Source organism: Microcaecilia unicolor, chromosome 2, assembly GCF_901765095.1.
Source record: "Microcaecilia unicolor chromosome 2, aMicUni1.1, whole genome shotgun sequence".
Lineage (NCBI taxonomy): Eukaryota > Metazoa > Chordata > Amphibia > Gymnophiona > Siphonopidae > Microcaecilia > Microcaecilia unicolor.
The window spans coordinates 133,511,906-133,529,771 of record NC_044032.1 but is presented as its reverse complement, the minus strand read 5'-3'; the positions used below and the strand labels follow the sequence as shown (position 1 = coordinate 133,529,771).

Sequence of the window (17,866 nt, the reverse complement as noted above, 5' to 3'; positions counted from 1 at the left end):
GTTTCTCTGTCTCTTTCATTCTCCCACTTTGTTGTCACCCAGTCTCTCTCTCTCTTATCTCTATCTTCCCCACCTTCTCCTTCATTCCTCAGTCAGCAACCTTCCTTCAGCTAGCTTTCACTACCCAGGAGACGAGTCAGATAACCCTCAAGCTCCTATTCCCCATGCAGCCAACTACCCCCCCCCCCCCCAGCTAACTCTTACTATCCAAAATTCTAATCAGTCACCCCCCAGCCTCCATCACCCAAGATAACTAGCTCCATTGCCCCCCCTCAGTTAGCATTACCACCCAGAAAGCCAGTCAGCCACCTTCTACACTCCTATCCAACCAGTGCTCCAATATAGCAAATGACTCCTTCCCCCCTCCCACTATCTGTCATCATAACCCAGAAAGCCAGTCCACCACACCCAAATCTTCCACTTTCCCATGTAGCCAACTGCATCCCTCCTCCCCTTAAATAACATCAGCAGACAGCCATTACCCCCAACCCTTGATATCATTGCCAACTAGGAAGAAAGTCAGACCCCCTCCTCACTTCCAAGGCTCCACTACTCCCTATCTCCCTCCACTAAGCCATTCAGTCACACAACAAGCTTTACTATTTTCCCCTCCTTTACCCAGTGCTGCCAGTTTAATTTCCTTACCCAGGCTACTGTCAGACCTGTGAGTTCTTGTACCAAGTAGAGCACTGCCGAGCCCGGTACACGGACCAGGTTCTGCTTGGTGGCCGAACAACCCCGGGTTTCACCTGTGCTGACCGCCATTCCCCAGAGGTTGAGCCCCTAGGTGCGGGCGGCCGGCAGGGCTTACGAGATGGAGCAGGAAGCGACGTGATGAACGTGACGGCCAGACAGGCAGCAGCCAAGAGAGTGATCCAGGTATAGGCAGAGTCAGTAGACAGGCAGCAGACACATGAGTAATCCAGGTACAGGCAGAGTCAGTAGGCAGGCAGCAGACACGAGAGTAATACAGGTACAGACAGTGTCAGTAGGCAGGCAGCAGACACGAGAGTAATCCAGATACAGGCAGAGTCAGTAGGCAAGCAGCAGACACAAGAGTAATCCAGGTACAGGCTAAGTCAGCAACGAGGAACAAAGTAGAGGAGAAGCACACTACTGAGCAAGTAACACCTACCAAAGTAGAAGCCGAAGCAAGGAGTCTAGGGAGAGCTCAGCTGATAAAGTGCTGGTGTCTGACATCAGCAGGGAGAAGGGGCACAGCCATAGGACAAGAGCAGGGGAAGGAGGAACCGGAAGACCAATAGGAGAGAAGCAAGGGAAGCCAGGCAGAGGAAGTGCAGACCCAGGTGGGTGGAAGCAAAGCAATCAAGGAGCCTGGAAGCCAGGCAGAGAGAGAGAGAGAGAGAGAGAGAGAGAGAGAGCAGAGCCAGGTGCATGGAAGCAAAGCAATCAAGGAGCCTGCAGCCAGAGAAGAACTACACACAAATGGCTCAGGGCTGTGCCAGTCAAGTGTACGTGTCGACAGAACCCTATGCAGCGGAAGGACGCCGCTTGCGTTGAGGTAGGGGACATGACAGCTACAGACTCCCCAAACAAACACTATACAGCCTGGCAGCCACCCCCCCAATCCCCATGAAACCTGCTATACTTAACTTGCTGTTACTGCTGGAAACTCTTCATTGAACTGCTTGGCTCTCTGAGCGTTTGAGTCATGTGGTGCATGAATTCCTATGCTGGTCTCAGGGTCTCAATTCTCGCAAAACCAGTACAGTAATTCCTGCACCACATGATTTAGTGAAGTAGGAACTCCTATTTGAGAGGACAGCAGCACTTAAAAATACATGCGTATACAAGGCAAGGAAATCCCAGACGCCAAAGAGTAATTTCTAGTAGCCATGGTGACCTGGCACCTGGGATTTGTTTAGTCTGTGCTATACAGATCATAGTAATAGTATTTTCACTGTAAGCCTGTTTTCCTGCCATCTGACCATGCCTTCAACTAAACGTGTCAGAAGGGTTTGGATTTAGCTCACACGTTTCTCAGGAGTAACTCAAGGTGAGTTACGTTTATATATTATAGGTATTTTCCTGTTCTCAGAGGGCTTAAAGTCTAAGTTAGGACCTGATGAAGGCTATGTGATTTACCCAAGATTACAAGAGCAGCAGGGAAAATTGAAGCCTGGCTTCCCTAGTTCTCAGCCCTCTGCTCTAACCGTTAGGGTATTCCTCCACTGTTAGCTAGATTAGACACAGAGGTTAAATACACATTCTTGTTTCAGAAGTGTTCATGGACACAGGTTTAATTTGGCTAAAGTATAGGATATGTCAGCCATTATTATAGGGTGGGATGGCCCTGACGCTTCTTCAGTTAATAGAAAGAAAATTTACTTGCAAAATCTCTTTTGTTATGCTTCTTCAGCATTCTGTACCAGTATAACATGCCAGTGCAATACCTTTTTTATGTTGGACCTTGCAACCTGAGAAACTCATTTTCCAAAATTCATATTCTGTCTTATCATTTGTCCACTCGCAGTGTCTCTTTTAAAGGTGTGGTTAGATTTCCAATCATCTGTCTTTCCTCTTTATGACTTGCTTGCATATTGATTGATTGATTGCATTTGTACCCTGCATTATCCCAAACAAGTTTGGATTCAGTGTGGCTTGCATCAAACGTTTAAAGCAAATTACCATAAGAGAACTATAACAAAAACAGAAGACAATAATGGGTAAAAACATCCAAGCAGTAAGATGACTCATTTTGACATAAAAATTAACTAAAAGAATAGCAATCACCAACAGTGGCGAGTAATTCACTAAGTAAGAATGCTTTCAACAATATATGAAATTTCAAATAGTAACATATCTTAGCTTCTTATGTGAAGTTTGCATCAAGAATAGATCTGTAACGAAGATTTTTACGGTCCATCACGCAAAACATGAACAGAAAAACAAAAGAGTGAGGCAGACTCAAAAAGAAAATAAAAAAAAAATCAAAATTGTAAGAGCCTTTATTGTAAAAATGCATAAAACCGACCCTTTAGATATAAAATATATAATGAAAGGCATAAAACCTGTTTTATGCCTTTCATTTTATAGACTTCTATATCTAAAGGGTTGGTTTTATGCCTTTTTACAATAAAGACTCTTACAGTTTTGATTTCTTTTTTGATTTTCTCTTTGAGTCTGCCTCACGAAGACTTTTACAACACGGAAAACGGAGGAGAAGATATTCTCTTGACGTCGAATGAGTATTACATATTTATAACTTGCTGGGGTTTTCCTGCTCTTGTCTGTCCCCAAAAATTGTAGTGACTGTAGACTACCAGTTTTTCTAAACCCAGTATTGCCTGTACTTTGAATCTTGCCAACACAACCTCATCTGATTCTGTGATATCATTAGCGATTTGTGTAGTCTATTTCTGATGCTTCCTGGACAGAGTGAACCCACTGGCCATATCTTTTCACACAGTACGTTCAAATGTGATGCTTTATGTTCTTCCCAGGACTTGTCAGTGGTGTTCTTTGTCTTCATGATGGTGTAGTTTTGCCAGAACAGTCTTACTATTGATTCATCCTTTCAGTCATGGGCGTAGACTGGGGGGGGCGAGGGGGGGCAATGCCCCCCCAAACGCAGGGCCGGCAACAGGCAGCTCTCCCTTCACCCCACCCTCTCCCCGTTCCTTCTCCTCCCCCCCGGCCCCCCCGTGAGCCGGCTCTCCTCCCTCCCTCCGTATCCGTCCCTCACCGACCTGATCTTCGAATCCTTTGCCTGCCCGCTAGGCGCTAGCGCTCTCTCCCCTGCTGGTTCGTGCTTTAAAAATGGCCGCCGAGACTTTCAGAGGCGGCCTCGCGAGAAGTCTCGGCGGCCATTTTGAAGCGTGAACCGGCAGTGGAGAGTCAGCGCTAGCGGGCCTGGCAGGTGAAAAATTCGAAGATCGTTGGTGAGGGACGGATCCGGAGGGAGGGAGGAGAACTGGCTCGCTGGGGGGGGGGGGGGAGAAGGAACGGGGAGAGGGCGGAATGAAGGGAGGGGAGAGGAGGGTCACTGCTGGACTGGGTGGATGGAGGGCAGGGGAAAGGAGGGCCACTGGGCATGGGGGCAGGGGAGAGGAGGGTCACTACTAGACTGAGTGGATGGAGGGCAGGGGAAAAGAGGGCCACTGGGTATGGGGGCAGGGGAGAGGAGGGTCACTACTGGACTGAGTGGATGGAGGGCAGGGGAAAGGAGGGCCACTGGGTATGGGGGCAGGGGAGAGGAGGGTCACTGCTGGACTGAGTGGATGGAGGGCAGGGGAAAGGAGGGCCACTGGGCATGGGGGCAGGGGAGAGGAGGGTCACTACTGGACTGAGTGGATGGAGGGCAGGGGAAAGGAGGGCCACTGGGTATGGGGACAGGGAAGAGGAGGGTCACTGTTGGACTGGGTGGATGGAGGGCAGGGGAGAGAAAAGAAATGCTGGACATGGATGGAGGGGAGGAAAGAGTGAGGAAGGAGATGAGATGAGGGAAAAGGAAGAGAGGAGAAAAACTGCACATGGATGAAGAAAATAGGCAGAAGCTGAGGACCAGAAATGAAGAAGAAAGGAAGAAAGAAATAAATGGAAAGGAAGCCCTGGAAACAGAGTTAAGAGGACAGATAGCAGCAGAATCAGATACTGCACCAGCATGATCAGAAAAACAGTCACCAGACAACAAAGGTAGAAAAAAATCATTTTATTTTCATTATAGTGTTTACAATATGTTCACTTTGAGAATCAGGTGCTCAACATTAAAAGTTTATATTTACTTATTTATACCCCCCCCCCCAGGCTCTCTCCCCGGCTATAGCCAGCTCTGCAATTTGGGGGGGGGGGCGCAGAGGGGGACTGTGGGGAGAGCCTGTTGTTAAACATTTGCCAGCACACCACTGCCTGTCGCCAAACCCGCTGCCTCTCTGATTCAGTGGCTATCCATTGGCAAACGAACACTGGTTATTCCCAAAAAAGCCAGCTCTTGCTCCCTTCCTTCCTCCATATTAGCATAATTTGCATATACATATATGCAAATGAATATGCTAATATGCCCCGCCCCTTCCTTTGCCCCCCCAAATGAAACAGTCAAACTACGCCTATGCTTTCAGTTCCTTTTATGATTTGCTGACAGATTCTGTACAGCTAGCAAGCCTTGAAAGTGGCCATCGCTCCTTGATCTTTGGGTTGGATCAACACTATCATACTTGTGGGGAGCTACTTGACCCTTATATCATCTTAGTTTGGATGGAGTCTATTGCAGTACAAAAAAGTAGTTGAGAGCCACTCTTGTAAAGATGCTCATAATCACCTAGCCTTTCATGTTTGATCTCTGGATCACTGATGACTTGCACTTTCCATCAGTGAGTAATTAAATCTACACACACTTCTCATCCACTCTCCAGCAAAAGCACTCTTTAGAGAGGGACCTTCCTTGGGTTTTTACCTTAACACTTGATGAGGATTCCTTCTGTTCAGAAGAATTGGAATCCATCTCCTGAAACCACTGCAGATGATCTCCTGCTGAATCCCTTTCACGCAGTTACTTTGTGGAATTTCCAGTTCTTTGGCAGTCCTCCCTATGACTCCTGATAGAAGCGTCTTGTTTTTTTGTCACTTGAAGCAATTTTTTAATCACACAAGAAGAATGGGACTATCTTCCGTTTCTCAGTTTCAAGGCCCCCTTGGATCTTAAAGGAGAGAAGAAATGGTGAGCAGCAGGAAGAAGGAATGTGAGGGAAGCTACTTGGCACAGAGCACGAGGTGAAGGAGGATCAATGGGGGACACTGGTGCTGGGTGGGTGGAAGAGAAGGCAGCAGGGGACAAGATAAGAAACTGCAAACAAAGAGGTGGTGGTCAGGAGGCAAGAGAGAAACATGGAGATAAGGGAGAGAGAGGGGCAAACTACTAGGCATAATGTGCAGGGATAAAAAGGATCGGGGAGATAGTGGTGCTGGATATAGGTGAGAAGACAGTGAGGAGGTGAAGCTGTGTGGCACAGCGTGCAGAATAAGAGTGCATCATGGGTAGCTAGGAAATTGGTGGTTGCATTGTAGAGGTGATTGGGAGATATGCTCTTGGGTTTTCCAAGCCTTTACTTTTGTTTGGGGGGGGGGGGGGGGCGGGAGCAGAAGATATGTTGAGGCTGCTAAGTCCCTGTTGCTTTTCTAAGGGGTAGGGTGTGTTATTTTAGGGCCTCCCAAACTCACAAAAACTCCACAGACACTGATGATGGGGTTTTAATGGAGTGCTGCATTTGTTATGTTTTGGGCCCCTATTGTTGGGTAGGTGCACCTGTCCCTTCTCTTATCCTCCAGATCTTTCTTTTTTTAAATCCGCTGCCTTTCTTCTCTCTCTCTCTCTCTCTCTCTCTCTCTCTCTCTCTCTCTCTCTCTCTCTTTCTCTCTCACTCTCTCTCTCTCTCATCCAAAGTACCCCTTCTTCTCTTAAAACATTGCTAAAACAAATTCAAGCCTGCCATCAGGTCCATTCCTCTTGGTGGTGGTGGTGGTGGTGGTGGGGATACCCCTATTTATTTTCAGAAGGTTCAGAGTACTTAAAAGGCTGAGAAAGATTGGACTAAAGATCTTTTTTTTTCCATTATGGAAGCATTTCTATAAAATAGGCACTAACATTTGTGCATGTGCTGCACATGTAAATGCTTAGAATACTAGCATATGTGCTCACATAGGCTTGTATACGTCAGATTCCCACAAGCACTATTCTGTAAATACCCGCGTATCTTGCATAGTTCATATTTGTCGTGGGACATACAAATGGGCGGAACCTGGGTATGATGTACACTTTCACTTGTACCTTGGAAACAGGATACTGGGCTTGATGGACCTTCGATCTATCCCATTATGTTCTTATGGACTGTCATGTCCCCTACCTCAACGCAAGCGGCGTCCTTGGGTTGTGCGGGGTCCCATTGACAGGCACACTTGACTGGCACAGCCCTGAGCTATGTGTGTGTAGTTCTTCTCTAGGTTGGTTCAGAGAGATGGTGGTTGCAGGCTCCTTGATTGCTTTGCTTCCGTGCACCTGTGTCTGCTCTCTCTCTGCCTGGCTTCCCTTTCCCTATCAGCTATGTGTGCTGACTGAGTTCTGGTAGGTATATTCTTTGTCTTCCCTTGCTTCTCTCCTATTGGTATCCCGGTTTCCTCCTCCTTCTGCTCTTATCCTATGGCTGTGCTCCTTCTCCCTGCCAGTTCCTGCTGATGTCAGACGCCAGCATTTTATTAGCTGAGCTCTTCCTGGACTTCATGCTTCGGCTTCTACTTTGGTAGGTGTTACTTGCTCTGTAGTTTGCTTCTTATCTACTTGTCCCTCGTTGCTGACTTTGCCTGTACCTGGATTACTTGCTTGCCTGCTGTCTGCCTATTGACATTGCCTGTACCTGGATTACTCTCTTGCCTGCTGCCTGCCTAGTGACGCTGCTTGCTTCGGGATTATTCTCCTTTCTGCTGACCTCCTGGCCGAATCCCTTCGCTCCCTTTTCTCATCTCTCCACGTGAGTCCTGCCGGCCGCCTGCACCAGGGGGCTCAACCTCCGGGGAACGGTGGTCACCGTAGGTGAACCTTGGGGTTGCCCGGCCACCAAGCAGAACCCGGGTTCGCTACATCGGACTCGGCAGCGCTCTACTTGGTACACGAACTCACGCACAGGACATGGACAGATTGTGGGCATTTCAAAAAACTATGCGCACTATTATAGATTACACCTGATCTGCGCCTAACTTAGGCGCAGGTATTTAGGCCTGGTTTTAGGTGGCTTAAATGGGTGTGCCTAAATTTTAGTTGCAAGAGCGATGTGTGTAGAACTGTAAGGGAGTGTGCACGTAGGAGGGGTATGGGTTGTGAGATGCGTGCCCAGCACTTACGCACTACAATTTTATAATGCTGACAGTTGCATCTAGTCTCAAGTCATTTACACCAGCCATTGACATGCCTTAAGCAGCTGTGCCTAAAATGTTGGTGCATAAATGTTGACTTAAGCTAGTATTCTGTAATTGCAGTTATGCATGTAATTGTGGATATAGAATTCACACTTAGTGCATGGCATCCTATCACCTATGCTTACTACATCTGGCCACAAATAGGAAGAATCCTTAGTACATTAATTCCGTGACTGACTTGCTTGATATAAGTGTACAGCCTACTCACAACTCTAATGTGTTATCCCTCCTAAATGTTACCTTAATAGGTGTGTATGCACATCTGGTTCACTGAGTCTGGTCCCTTACCTTACTAATTACTAATAGGGGTAGCTACTAACATGCGGTGAGAAAGTAGCACATGTTTTTAAATACGCATTAAATGATAAAATTTTGTGTCAATAGCAAGAAACACACAGGTTTTTCAACACAATGTAAGCTAAGTGGTAATGAGGTACAAACATGCAAATACGTGCAAGGCAACTCATTATTATGCAGAACGAATAACACAACTTGCATTTGATGTCGCAAGCTGTATTATTTGTGGAAAGATAATACTAACTTTCACTTTCCTCCGGCTCCTAAAGAGACTGGTTCTACTCCCCCCCCCCAATTCTTTGATACCTTCAATCCCTCTACTCCCTGAGAGCCCCTTTTTACAAGTCTTCCACCTACCCCAGTCTGCTCTAGCACCTACCAGGGATCTAAATGTTGGATAGTGGGGGAAGTAGGAGCAACCATCAGTAACTTCTGTTCCATTGGCATCCAGGTTAAAAATGGTGCCTAAAGCTCCATAGTGGTAGTCTCACAGTACCTAATGCTAGGAGCCTTTGGAAGCCATTTTGAATCCAGGTGCCAACAAGGCAGGAGGAGATTGGTAACAGTTCTTGCCTCCCCTACTAGCCACCAAGAAAACTCACAGTGAGGCAGAGGTGCCTGGGCAGGGGGGGGGGGGGGCAGGGGAATGATATTGGGAGGGTTGGAAGATTTGTAAGAAGGGGCTTTTGGGAGGTTCTGATCATGAGACTGGGAGAGTTTTGAACCTGCATTGACCATTTAAAAGATACCTGCAGCAACACATACACACACACACACACACAAATGCAGCTTGGTAACTACCCTTCTAAATCAGTTATGTTTGCATTTATAGTGGTGGATTTCTCTAGGAAATTGGAGGAATTGTTTTCTTTCTGTCTTAATATATTTGTATCAGCCTTTATGTGGTACCTTAAATTAGAGCATCAGGCAACAAACCACATTTAGGACCAATGATTTCCTGCTTCTGAGGAGCATACAATCTGAATGTGTTCTCGAGGCAACTGGAGGTAAAGAGACCTGCCTGAGGTCACAACCAGTGACATTGGGCAGACAGCAGAACCTGAGTTTAACCGCCATGTCCATGGAACAAGTATTTTTGTTTGTGTGTGCCACTTCGAACTACTGTGTGTACCACATGTTCTAATCTATTTGCCATTAGACTTCTGACTTTTAAAAAATACTTTTCCCCCCTCTGTTGTTCCAAAATTGTAAAAAGTGAGAGAAAAAATTAAAAATACCCCTTTCATGATAGCCATGCTTTTCTTTCTATGTAATTCACAGTGGCATTATTTTTCTAGCTGTGTTTTATTTGCAAAACATTGCTATGCTGGAAAGTGCATTGGATTAGTGTGAAAACATAAATATTGTCTGGTTTGTTCATTTCAGATACGATGGGAAAAAAACATCACATTGGGGGAACCTCCAGGATTTCTACACTCTTGGTGGTGGTAAGTAGATTCATAAGTAACCCTTTCTCTTTATGAAATGTAAGGGTAGTGTTAAGTTACAAAATATTAAAATAATACATGCAGGGGCATAATTGAACGAAAACGTCTATCTCCATGGGCGTTTATCTCTGAGAACGGGTCCGTGAAGGGGCGGACCGAACCGTATTTTTGAAAAAAATAGACGTCCATGTTTTATTCGACAATTTGTGAGCTGGGCGTTTTTGTTTTTCAGTGATAATGGAAAATGAAAGCGCCCAGCTCAAAAACGAATAAATCCAAGGCATTTGTTCATGGGAGGGGCCAGGAGTCGTAGTGCACTGGTCCCCCTCACATGCCAGGACACCAACCGGGCACCCTAGGAGGCACTTTTACAAAAACAAAAAAAAAAAGGTAAAAGAGCTCCCAGGTGCATAGCACCCTTCCCTTGTGTGTTGAGCCCCCCAAATCCCCCTCAAAACCCACTGCCCACAAGTCTACACCATTACTATAGCCCTAAGGGGTGAAGGGGGGCACATGTGGGTAAAGTGGGTTTGGGGGGGTTGGACGACTAAGTATTAAGCAGCACAATTGTAACAGGTAGGGGGGGGATGGGCCTGGGTCCACCTGCCTGAAGTCCACTGCACCCCCTATCAACTGCTCCAGGGACCTGCATACTGCTGCCAGGGAGGTGGGTATGACATTTGAGGGTGAAAATAAAAAGTTGTGAAACATCATGTTTTGTGGTGGGAGGGAGTTAGTGACCACTGGGGGAGTCAGGGGAGGTCATCCCCGATTCCCTCTGGTGGTAATCTGGTCATTTAGGGCACTTTTTGGGGCCTTATTCGTGAACAAACAGGGTCCAGGAAAAGTGCCCTAAATTCTAGCTACAAACGCATACTTTTTTCCCATTATCGGCGAAAGGCGCCCATCTCTCCTCGGCCGATAACCACGCCCCAGTTCCACCTTCGCCATGCCTCCGACACGCCCCCGTCAACTTTGTACGCTTCCGCGATGGAGTGCAGTTGAAAACGTCCAAAATCGGCTTTCCATTATACCGATTTATTCGTTTTTGTGAGATAAACGTCTATCTCCTGATTTGGGTCGAAATCTAGGCGTTTTTCTCTTTCAATTATAAGGTGGATAGTGTATATGTCTGGGCAGCCTAAGCTAATGTTTCTGTGTTCACATAAAGTACAGTGTAATATATGTTAGAGTCTCATATTAACTGTGGCAAATACATATCACATAATGCATTTCAGCAAATGTCGTGTAAATATTTTTATAGTCAATATTTGCCATTGTAGAGTACATTGCAGTGAATTTGTTGACGCTGAAGGGTGGAAGCTGTACATTGCAACTGAAATTTTGGTTCCTGTAAGCGGCTGCTGTTCTGCAGGGGTCTCTTTTTTTTAAGTATTTTCTAAAATCAATCTGCTTAAAAGGCATACCCCTAAATTTTATATATGGCGCCTTAAGTTGTGTGTGCTAATTTGGCCGCATGGCCAAATTGCGCTCTGAACTTAATTGATTAACAAGCCAATCAGCGCTGAAAATTGGTACTTAACAACCAATTAGCAGCACTAATTGGCTCTAATTAGAATTTATACACAACTTTCTAGGCTTATTCTATAACACAGTGCGCGTAAATTCTAATGCGCACAGTCGAAAAGAGGGCATGGCCATGGGCCGATTGTGGGCGTTTCAGAAAACTATGCACACTATTATAGAATACACCTGATCTGCGCGTAACTTAGGCGCAGGTATTTAGGCCTGGTTTTAGGTGGCCTAAATGGGCATGCCTAAATTTTAGTTGCAAGAACGGTGTGTGAGCCTAACTTTAGGCGTAGTTTATAGAATCATGCTAACCGCGTGGTTTTACATCACTGATTTTTAAGGTGCCATATTTAGAATTACCCCCATAGTGGATACCCAAAAATGTAATTTAAACAATGTAATATTTGTTACATTTATTTATTTGTATTTGTTTATGCACATTTGCTATCCTGCTCTTCGAGTCCAATGACCATCAGAATGGTTTACAATAAACACAACCGCTAGCCTAGAGAAAGGAAGTTACAATTAGAAAAGTGAATAAAGGGAGAAAAGAAACGAAAACTAACAGCAAGATCTACAGAAGGCAGAGAGAGAAAAAGTGGGAAAGCTGTGTCACTTGCAACCCTTGAGGGCCTTCCTGAAGGCTAGCTGGAGAAGCCAGGCTTTCACTGCCCTTTTAAACTTTGGGAAAGAGACTTCCAGGCGACTATATAAGGGAAGGGTGTTCCGGAGAAAAGGGCCAACATGTGATCGTTTCTGAGAAAAAGTGAGTATAGTCTCTGGAAACAAAAAAATCAGGTTTTATAAATTCTGTTAGAGCAAACAATTTGTAATACAGTAGTCCAAACCCCATGCTTTTATGTGAAAAAATAAAAAGTAACTGAAGTTCAAACACATAACTTTTTAAGATTGCTTATGACATGAAAAAATCAGCCGTTCTCAACATTTTGGATCTGCTACTTTAGTCACATTTCCCCCAGAGAAAGTCACATATAAGCAAGAGCAGAACCACATTTGAGAAGGGAAAGGAAGAGCAAGCAGTGTTGAGAAGAGCAGATGGAGTGTGCCAAGACACAGGGAGTTAGCACTAGGTAAGGAGGGGTATCTTAAGTGTAGAGCTTGGTGAACTAGAGTTGGAATCTTAAATGTTGAACAAGTGGTTACAGAGAGCCAGTGCTGAGACATGAAGAGAGGGGGGGACCTGATCAAACTGTCGGATTCTCAGTTTATTTATGTATGTCTGTATTAGCCTTTATTTACCGCCTTTTTGAAGAAGTGCACTCAAGGCAGTGTACAGCAAGAATAAGCCAGTCACAAGCAATAGACAGAGCAAAAGAAAATATTCAAATGACAATATTTATAATGATGTGCTGTAGTATGCTGGTTACAATGTCAACACAGCACAGATTGAAACATCTTAATAGAAAGCAGAGGTGGCGCATATAGACAGATAAGACAGAGCAATAGAAAATAAGGATGACTAATTTAAGGAAAAATTGCACATGAAGTCAGAAAAGATGCTTGAAAATAACCTCCACTAGAGTAAGAGTGGATAAACAAGTCCTGCTTCAGTGTGTACAGCTGGTGTAGGTGACTTGCTGGTTATTTGCTTCCCCATTAAGGTTTGAGAGAAGAGCCAAGCTGTCACCTGCTTCCCTTAGGTGTTGCTACAAAAAAATGTGTTGCCACTCCAGTTCAGTCATCTTCCATCCAGTTTTGTCCCCTGCCTGGCTTCTCTCCCTCCACCCTCTCCTGAAGTATACTGTCATCTCTTCTCTATTCCCTCCCCTCTCCCCGGTGGTCTTCCAAACTTCCAGTTCATTCACTGGTCAGCCCTGGAAACCTTCCCACCTACTCTGACCCAACCTTCTGCTTCTGTGTATTCAGGATGGGGTAGAGAGAAGGCTACTAGGGCCATCAGGCGATCACTGACAATGCTGGCAATTAACTAGAACTTTGGAGGATCTGTGGAAGGAGGAAGGTAATAGAGAGGAAGTGCCAGTACGTGCAGGGGGCAAGAGGAAAGGAATAGTGAGGGATACCAGACTGTGCAATGGAAGAGGCGGGGAGAAAGATACCGCAGGGAAGGGAAACAGAGGGACCTGATCATAGGGGTGGGAAAGGAGAGAGGTGTTAGACTGGGGTGTGGGGTGGAATTGGGAGAAGAGAGAGATTGGATGAAGGGGTGGGAAAGAGAAGGGGAGAGATTCTGGGATGAGGGGCTGAGCAGAGGGAAAAGAGCGAGACCAGATTAGGGGGGATGAGTGGGAAAGATGCTGGACCCAAATATGGAGATACAAAGAGAGAGATGCTGGACTGTGGGGAGGGAGGCAGGGGAGAGAGAGGGAGAAATGCTGGTCCTGGGATGGAGGGTGAAAGAGAAAGGGAAGAGGGGGAGATAAGCTGAACTCAAGGAAGGACAGGGGCACAGAGAGGTGATGCTGGAAACAGGGAGAGGGATTGGGACAAAGAGACCAGTTGCTGAAGTCATTTCTTTATTTTCACTAGACTAGGGTCCAATGACCACTGCTCTAATTCCTAACCAGAGCTGGCTTTAGCCATAAAGCAGATTAGGTGGCTGCCCTAGGGGGCTGTTTCAGGGGTAGGGGCTGGGGGCCTGAGACAAAGAGTAATTGCAGTAAAAGCAAAACAATAAGTCCTGACATTTACACAATATTAGCCATTAACATTGCAGGAAGAATGGGCAATTTTCAAGCCACTCGTATTACTGGAAAATGGCTTTTAGAAATTGAAGATAATTTTATAATAGGTTGCCTAGGTTGGAGAGATAAGTTTATGGCCTATAGGTTAAATAACAACATTAGCATTGCCATACTGGGACAGGCGGAAGGTCTATCAAGCCCAGTATCCTGTTTCCAACAATGGCCAATCCAGGTCACATGGATCTGGCAAGACCCAGAATAGTAAAAAACAGATTTTATACTGCTTATCTTAGAAATAAGCAGTAGATTTTCTCAAGTCCATCTTAATAATGGCTTGCAGACTTTTTTTTTAGAAAAATGTTTAAACCCTGCTAAGCTAAGTGCTATTACCGCATTCTCTGTCAACAAATTCCAACGTTTGAGTGAAGAAATTTTTTTTCCGGTTTTTTTTTAATTGACTACTTAGTAGCTTCATTTCATGGCCCCTAGTGCTTGAATTTTTGGAAACAGTAAATGTGTGATTCACTTCTACCTGTTCCACTTCACTCAGTATTGTATAGACCTCTATCATATCTCCCCTTAGCCATCTCTTCTCCAAGCTGAAGAGCCCTAGCTGTTTTAGCGTTTCCTCATAGGGAAGTTGTCTCATCCACTTTATCATTTTTGTCGTCCTTCTATATACCTTTTCTAATCCCTCTATATCTCTTTTGCGATGTGGTGGAGTTCATATGTGCCTGTGAGGCTCATTTTCAAAGCACTTAGGAACTTTGTAAGACTTAAGTGCTTTGAAAATAAACCTCTTTGTAAAATAGCATCACAAAAGCAACTGATATATTTGCTAAAATATGGACGCATTCATTTACATTGATTGGACAGGTGTGCACGCTGATGACTCACTGATAAGGGACTTTCTTTGATCCTAAACTTATATTCTCCTCGTGAGAGTAGCAGAATCCTGACGCTGGCCCTATTGCTGAAACACGGCCGTGTTGGGTCAGATTGAGGAATTGTCATTTAAAGATCTCCAACCACTTTCGTCGCTTCCACTGTTGTTTATTGCCTGTTTGCTGTGTGCGGAGTGTGGAATCTTGTTAACTGAAACATGGCCATGTTGGGTCACCATTATTTACAACATCTTGATTGAAATACAAGCTATCTGTTTGGAACATTGCAGCATCAGTGGCCTCCTCCTGGTTGTCATCGCTGTTTTGTTCTGTTCTGATTGCCTGCAGAGACACTTCTCTTCCTTTGGTGGTTTGACCAGCAAAATGTATCACAAAAGAATCCAGTGTTCTCCAGGACTATTGCATTTACTGGAACTTTTCACTGTCCAGCTGTATTTCTAATCTAGGGCGTGCCAGGGTAGGAAAAAGTGTTTGTGTACGGGGGTGGGGAGGGGGGGAAGGGGAAGGAATATATATATTTTTTTTCTGTATATTTCTTGGGCTTGTTGTAAACACATATGTTGATTGCTCAGATGTACTTTTATGGCTTTAAGTATATCAAATAAAGTTGATAATAATGATGCTATATTTTAATTTCTTGCAGTGTGTTTTGGGATCTTTACTGTGCAGCTCCAGAGAGACGAGAAACATGTGAGCATTCAAGTGAGGCTAAGGCCTTCCATGATTATGTAAGTTAAGTCTTTTTTGTAGTCTCATAATTGCCCTATGACTAGTATATCGAGAGGAGAGTGACTTGTGTGGCTCATGGAAAGTTTTGATTCTGTTTGCATCTTGGAGACATCAGCCCCAGGATGGCTGGAATAATTTGCTTCTTTTACAGAGCAACAGCTTAGATGGTAGTATTGATGTGTTTCAGACAAGGGAAGAAATGAGATAAAATAAATGCTTGCTTGTTTGATTGATTTTTAAATCATTTCATGGGTTAAATTCTGAAGGAGTCACTTGGATTTTAAACCTTCCTAATAATCATTCTACTATGTGTGAGCTCTATAAAATGAAGCTTAATTTTCCTTCATGGAAAGGTATTAGAAATGTATTTATTTTTTATTTATTTATTTGTAGCATTTGTATCCCACATTTTCCCACCTATTTGCAGGCTCAATGTGGCTTACATTTGCCGTAATGGCGATTTCCATTTCGGACTACAAATACGCACAAATAAGAGGCAGGTTGAATTGTCTTTTCCTTTTCAAGGGGCTAGGCTGTGGAACTGTCTTCCGAGGCAGATTAGAGAATTACCTTCTTATCCCCTTTTTTTTGGAAATTTCTTATAGGCATATTTGTATCCAAAAGTAAATTGATCTGTTTAATTATTGGTAGAGTGTTAACTATTTTATAATTCCCTCTACTGTAGAGGTTTTTCTTTTGTAATCCGCTTAGAATCTGTTAAGAAATATGTGGAGTGTAAGACTATTGTTTAACTTTAAATGCCTTCCAACTTATCGGGGCATAGAATCTTTAATGCCGAAGAATATGTTTCCTTGGTGATTTTCTATAATTCAGGTACAAGTGACAGCATTAGTGCATGTGAGCATCGATTTGGTGGTAATACTCTTCACAGAAGAGTGTTCATCTTTCTTAAATGTAATTTGCTCATTTACGAAGATGGTGACTCTTTCTAATCGCCGTCTTGTTATGAAATTAAACAGGAATCCACTGGTGAGGATTGATAAGTGTGGGTCCAGAGTATGTTAGCTTTGAACTTCTAGCTGCTACTTGCCTGTTAGTTTAGCCTTCTTCTCTTGCCTCTCCTTTATCTAACTTTCCACTTTCCTTTGCATTATATTGGCATTTCTTTCTTTTGTTCTAAAGCATGTACACCGCTCTGATTCCAGTACTGAAGGGTGGTATATTAAAAACTTGATTAAACATAAACATATTTTATTATTGTGTTGTATAATTTGTATATTATACTGCAGATGCTATTATTTTGTTTGATTATTTTAACTTGTTATAGATACCAACCACTGTTGACAACATGACTGTTTTAAGAAGTATTTTAGTTGACCTTGTTATCTCGGTTCTATCATTATTGTTATTCCCACTGATTTGGTGGTTTATAAACATCTGTAAACAATACAGTGCTCAAGACAGAGATGGTTTATAAGAGTTCTATAAATGTTAATATTTTAATTTGCTATTACAATTGTAACCCACTGGATGTTGCTCTAAATTGGTGGTACACCAATAAAACTTGAATTCCCCCGGGACTGTTCATGGCCCTTGAATGGACAGGGGGTACTGAATGTTTGACAAATAAGTACAGAACACACTCTCATTCCTGTAGGATGGTAAATATTTGAAAACTGCAGATTATAAATCAGAGAATGGGAACACATATTGCCATAGTCATAGCTGCTTTCTTGACCAAAGAAGTTCAGCCTTTGAATTGAAAGAGTTGTGAAGAAGGAGCCTTTGATTATTAGTCAGTTTGTCCGGTGTGTTGAACTGGAGAGTTCCTTGCATTGCTGCAACTTTTTCTGGGTAAATGTTCAGGGTGGAGACTTCCGTATATTGTCTGTGGAAGAAGTGGTCGGTGAGCTGATTTGCTGTTCCAGCCTCCCCTTTGCTTTCAGTGCTTCTCACAATGTAAACAAGATTAAAAAAAAGTTTCTGTGCTCAGCAAGACTGTGATAGAAATGCGTGACTGAGGAGCTATTCTGGTATGAAAGGCCTCTAATCTGTGTTATACATGGAACCCAGAAAAACAGATGGAGACGTTCATTTAGGGTGGAATCAGGTACAAAGGCCAGCTTATGTAGAGATTAGCACGTGTAAAAGTGCAGAACAGGAAACTATTTCATTTCGTAGTTTTGGGTGGCTGTTCTCCATTAGGCCTTACTTCTGATGTCACAATCTGACTGGTCAGGGTAGCTTCTGGAGTGTTATGGGAGGTGTATGTGACTGGCTTTATCTCATACAGTCCTTGAAGATATACAATATATCTTGAGCATGCTTGGGACAATATAAACTCTGTGGTCAGTATTCTTTTAGATGCTAGACTCAGTGTTTAAACTTGTGCCCAGAAATTGAG

The 17,866-nt window shown here is 44.1% G+C and overlaps 1 protein-coding gene across 1 annotated transcript in view; it reads left to right on the top strand.

The window, feature by feature from the left end:
- The window catches only part of SSBP2 (single stranded DNA binding protein 2), a 665,549-nt gene that overhangs the window by 227,999 nt on the left and 419,684 nt on the right, over nt 1–17,866 (top strand). Inside the window, exons 3-4 of the mRNA XM_030193336.1 lie at nt 9,610–9,671; nt 15,416–15,500. Of these exons, the coding sequence (XP_030049196.1) occupies nt 9,610–9,671; nt 15,416–15,500 (147 nt within the window). The remainder of the gene's footprint in view (nt 1–9,609; nt 9,672–15,415; nt 15,501–17,866) is intronic.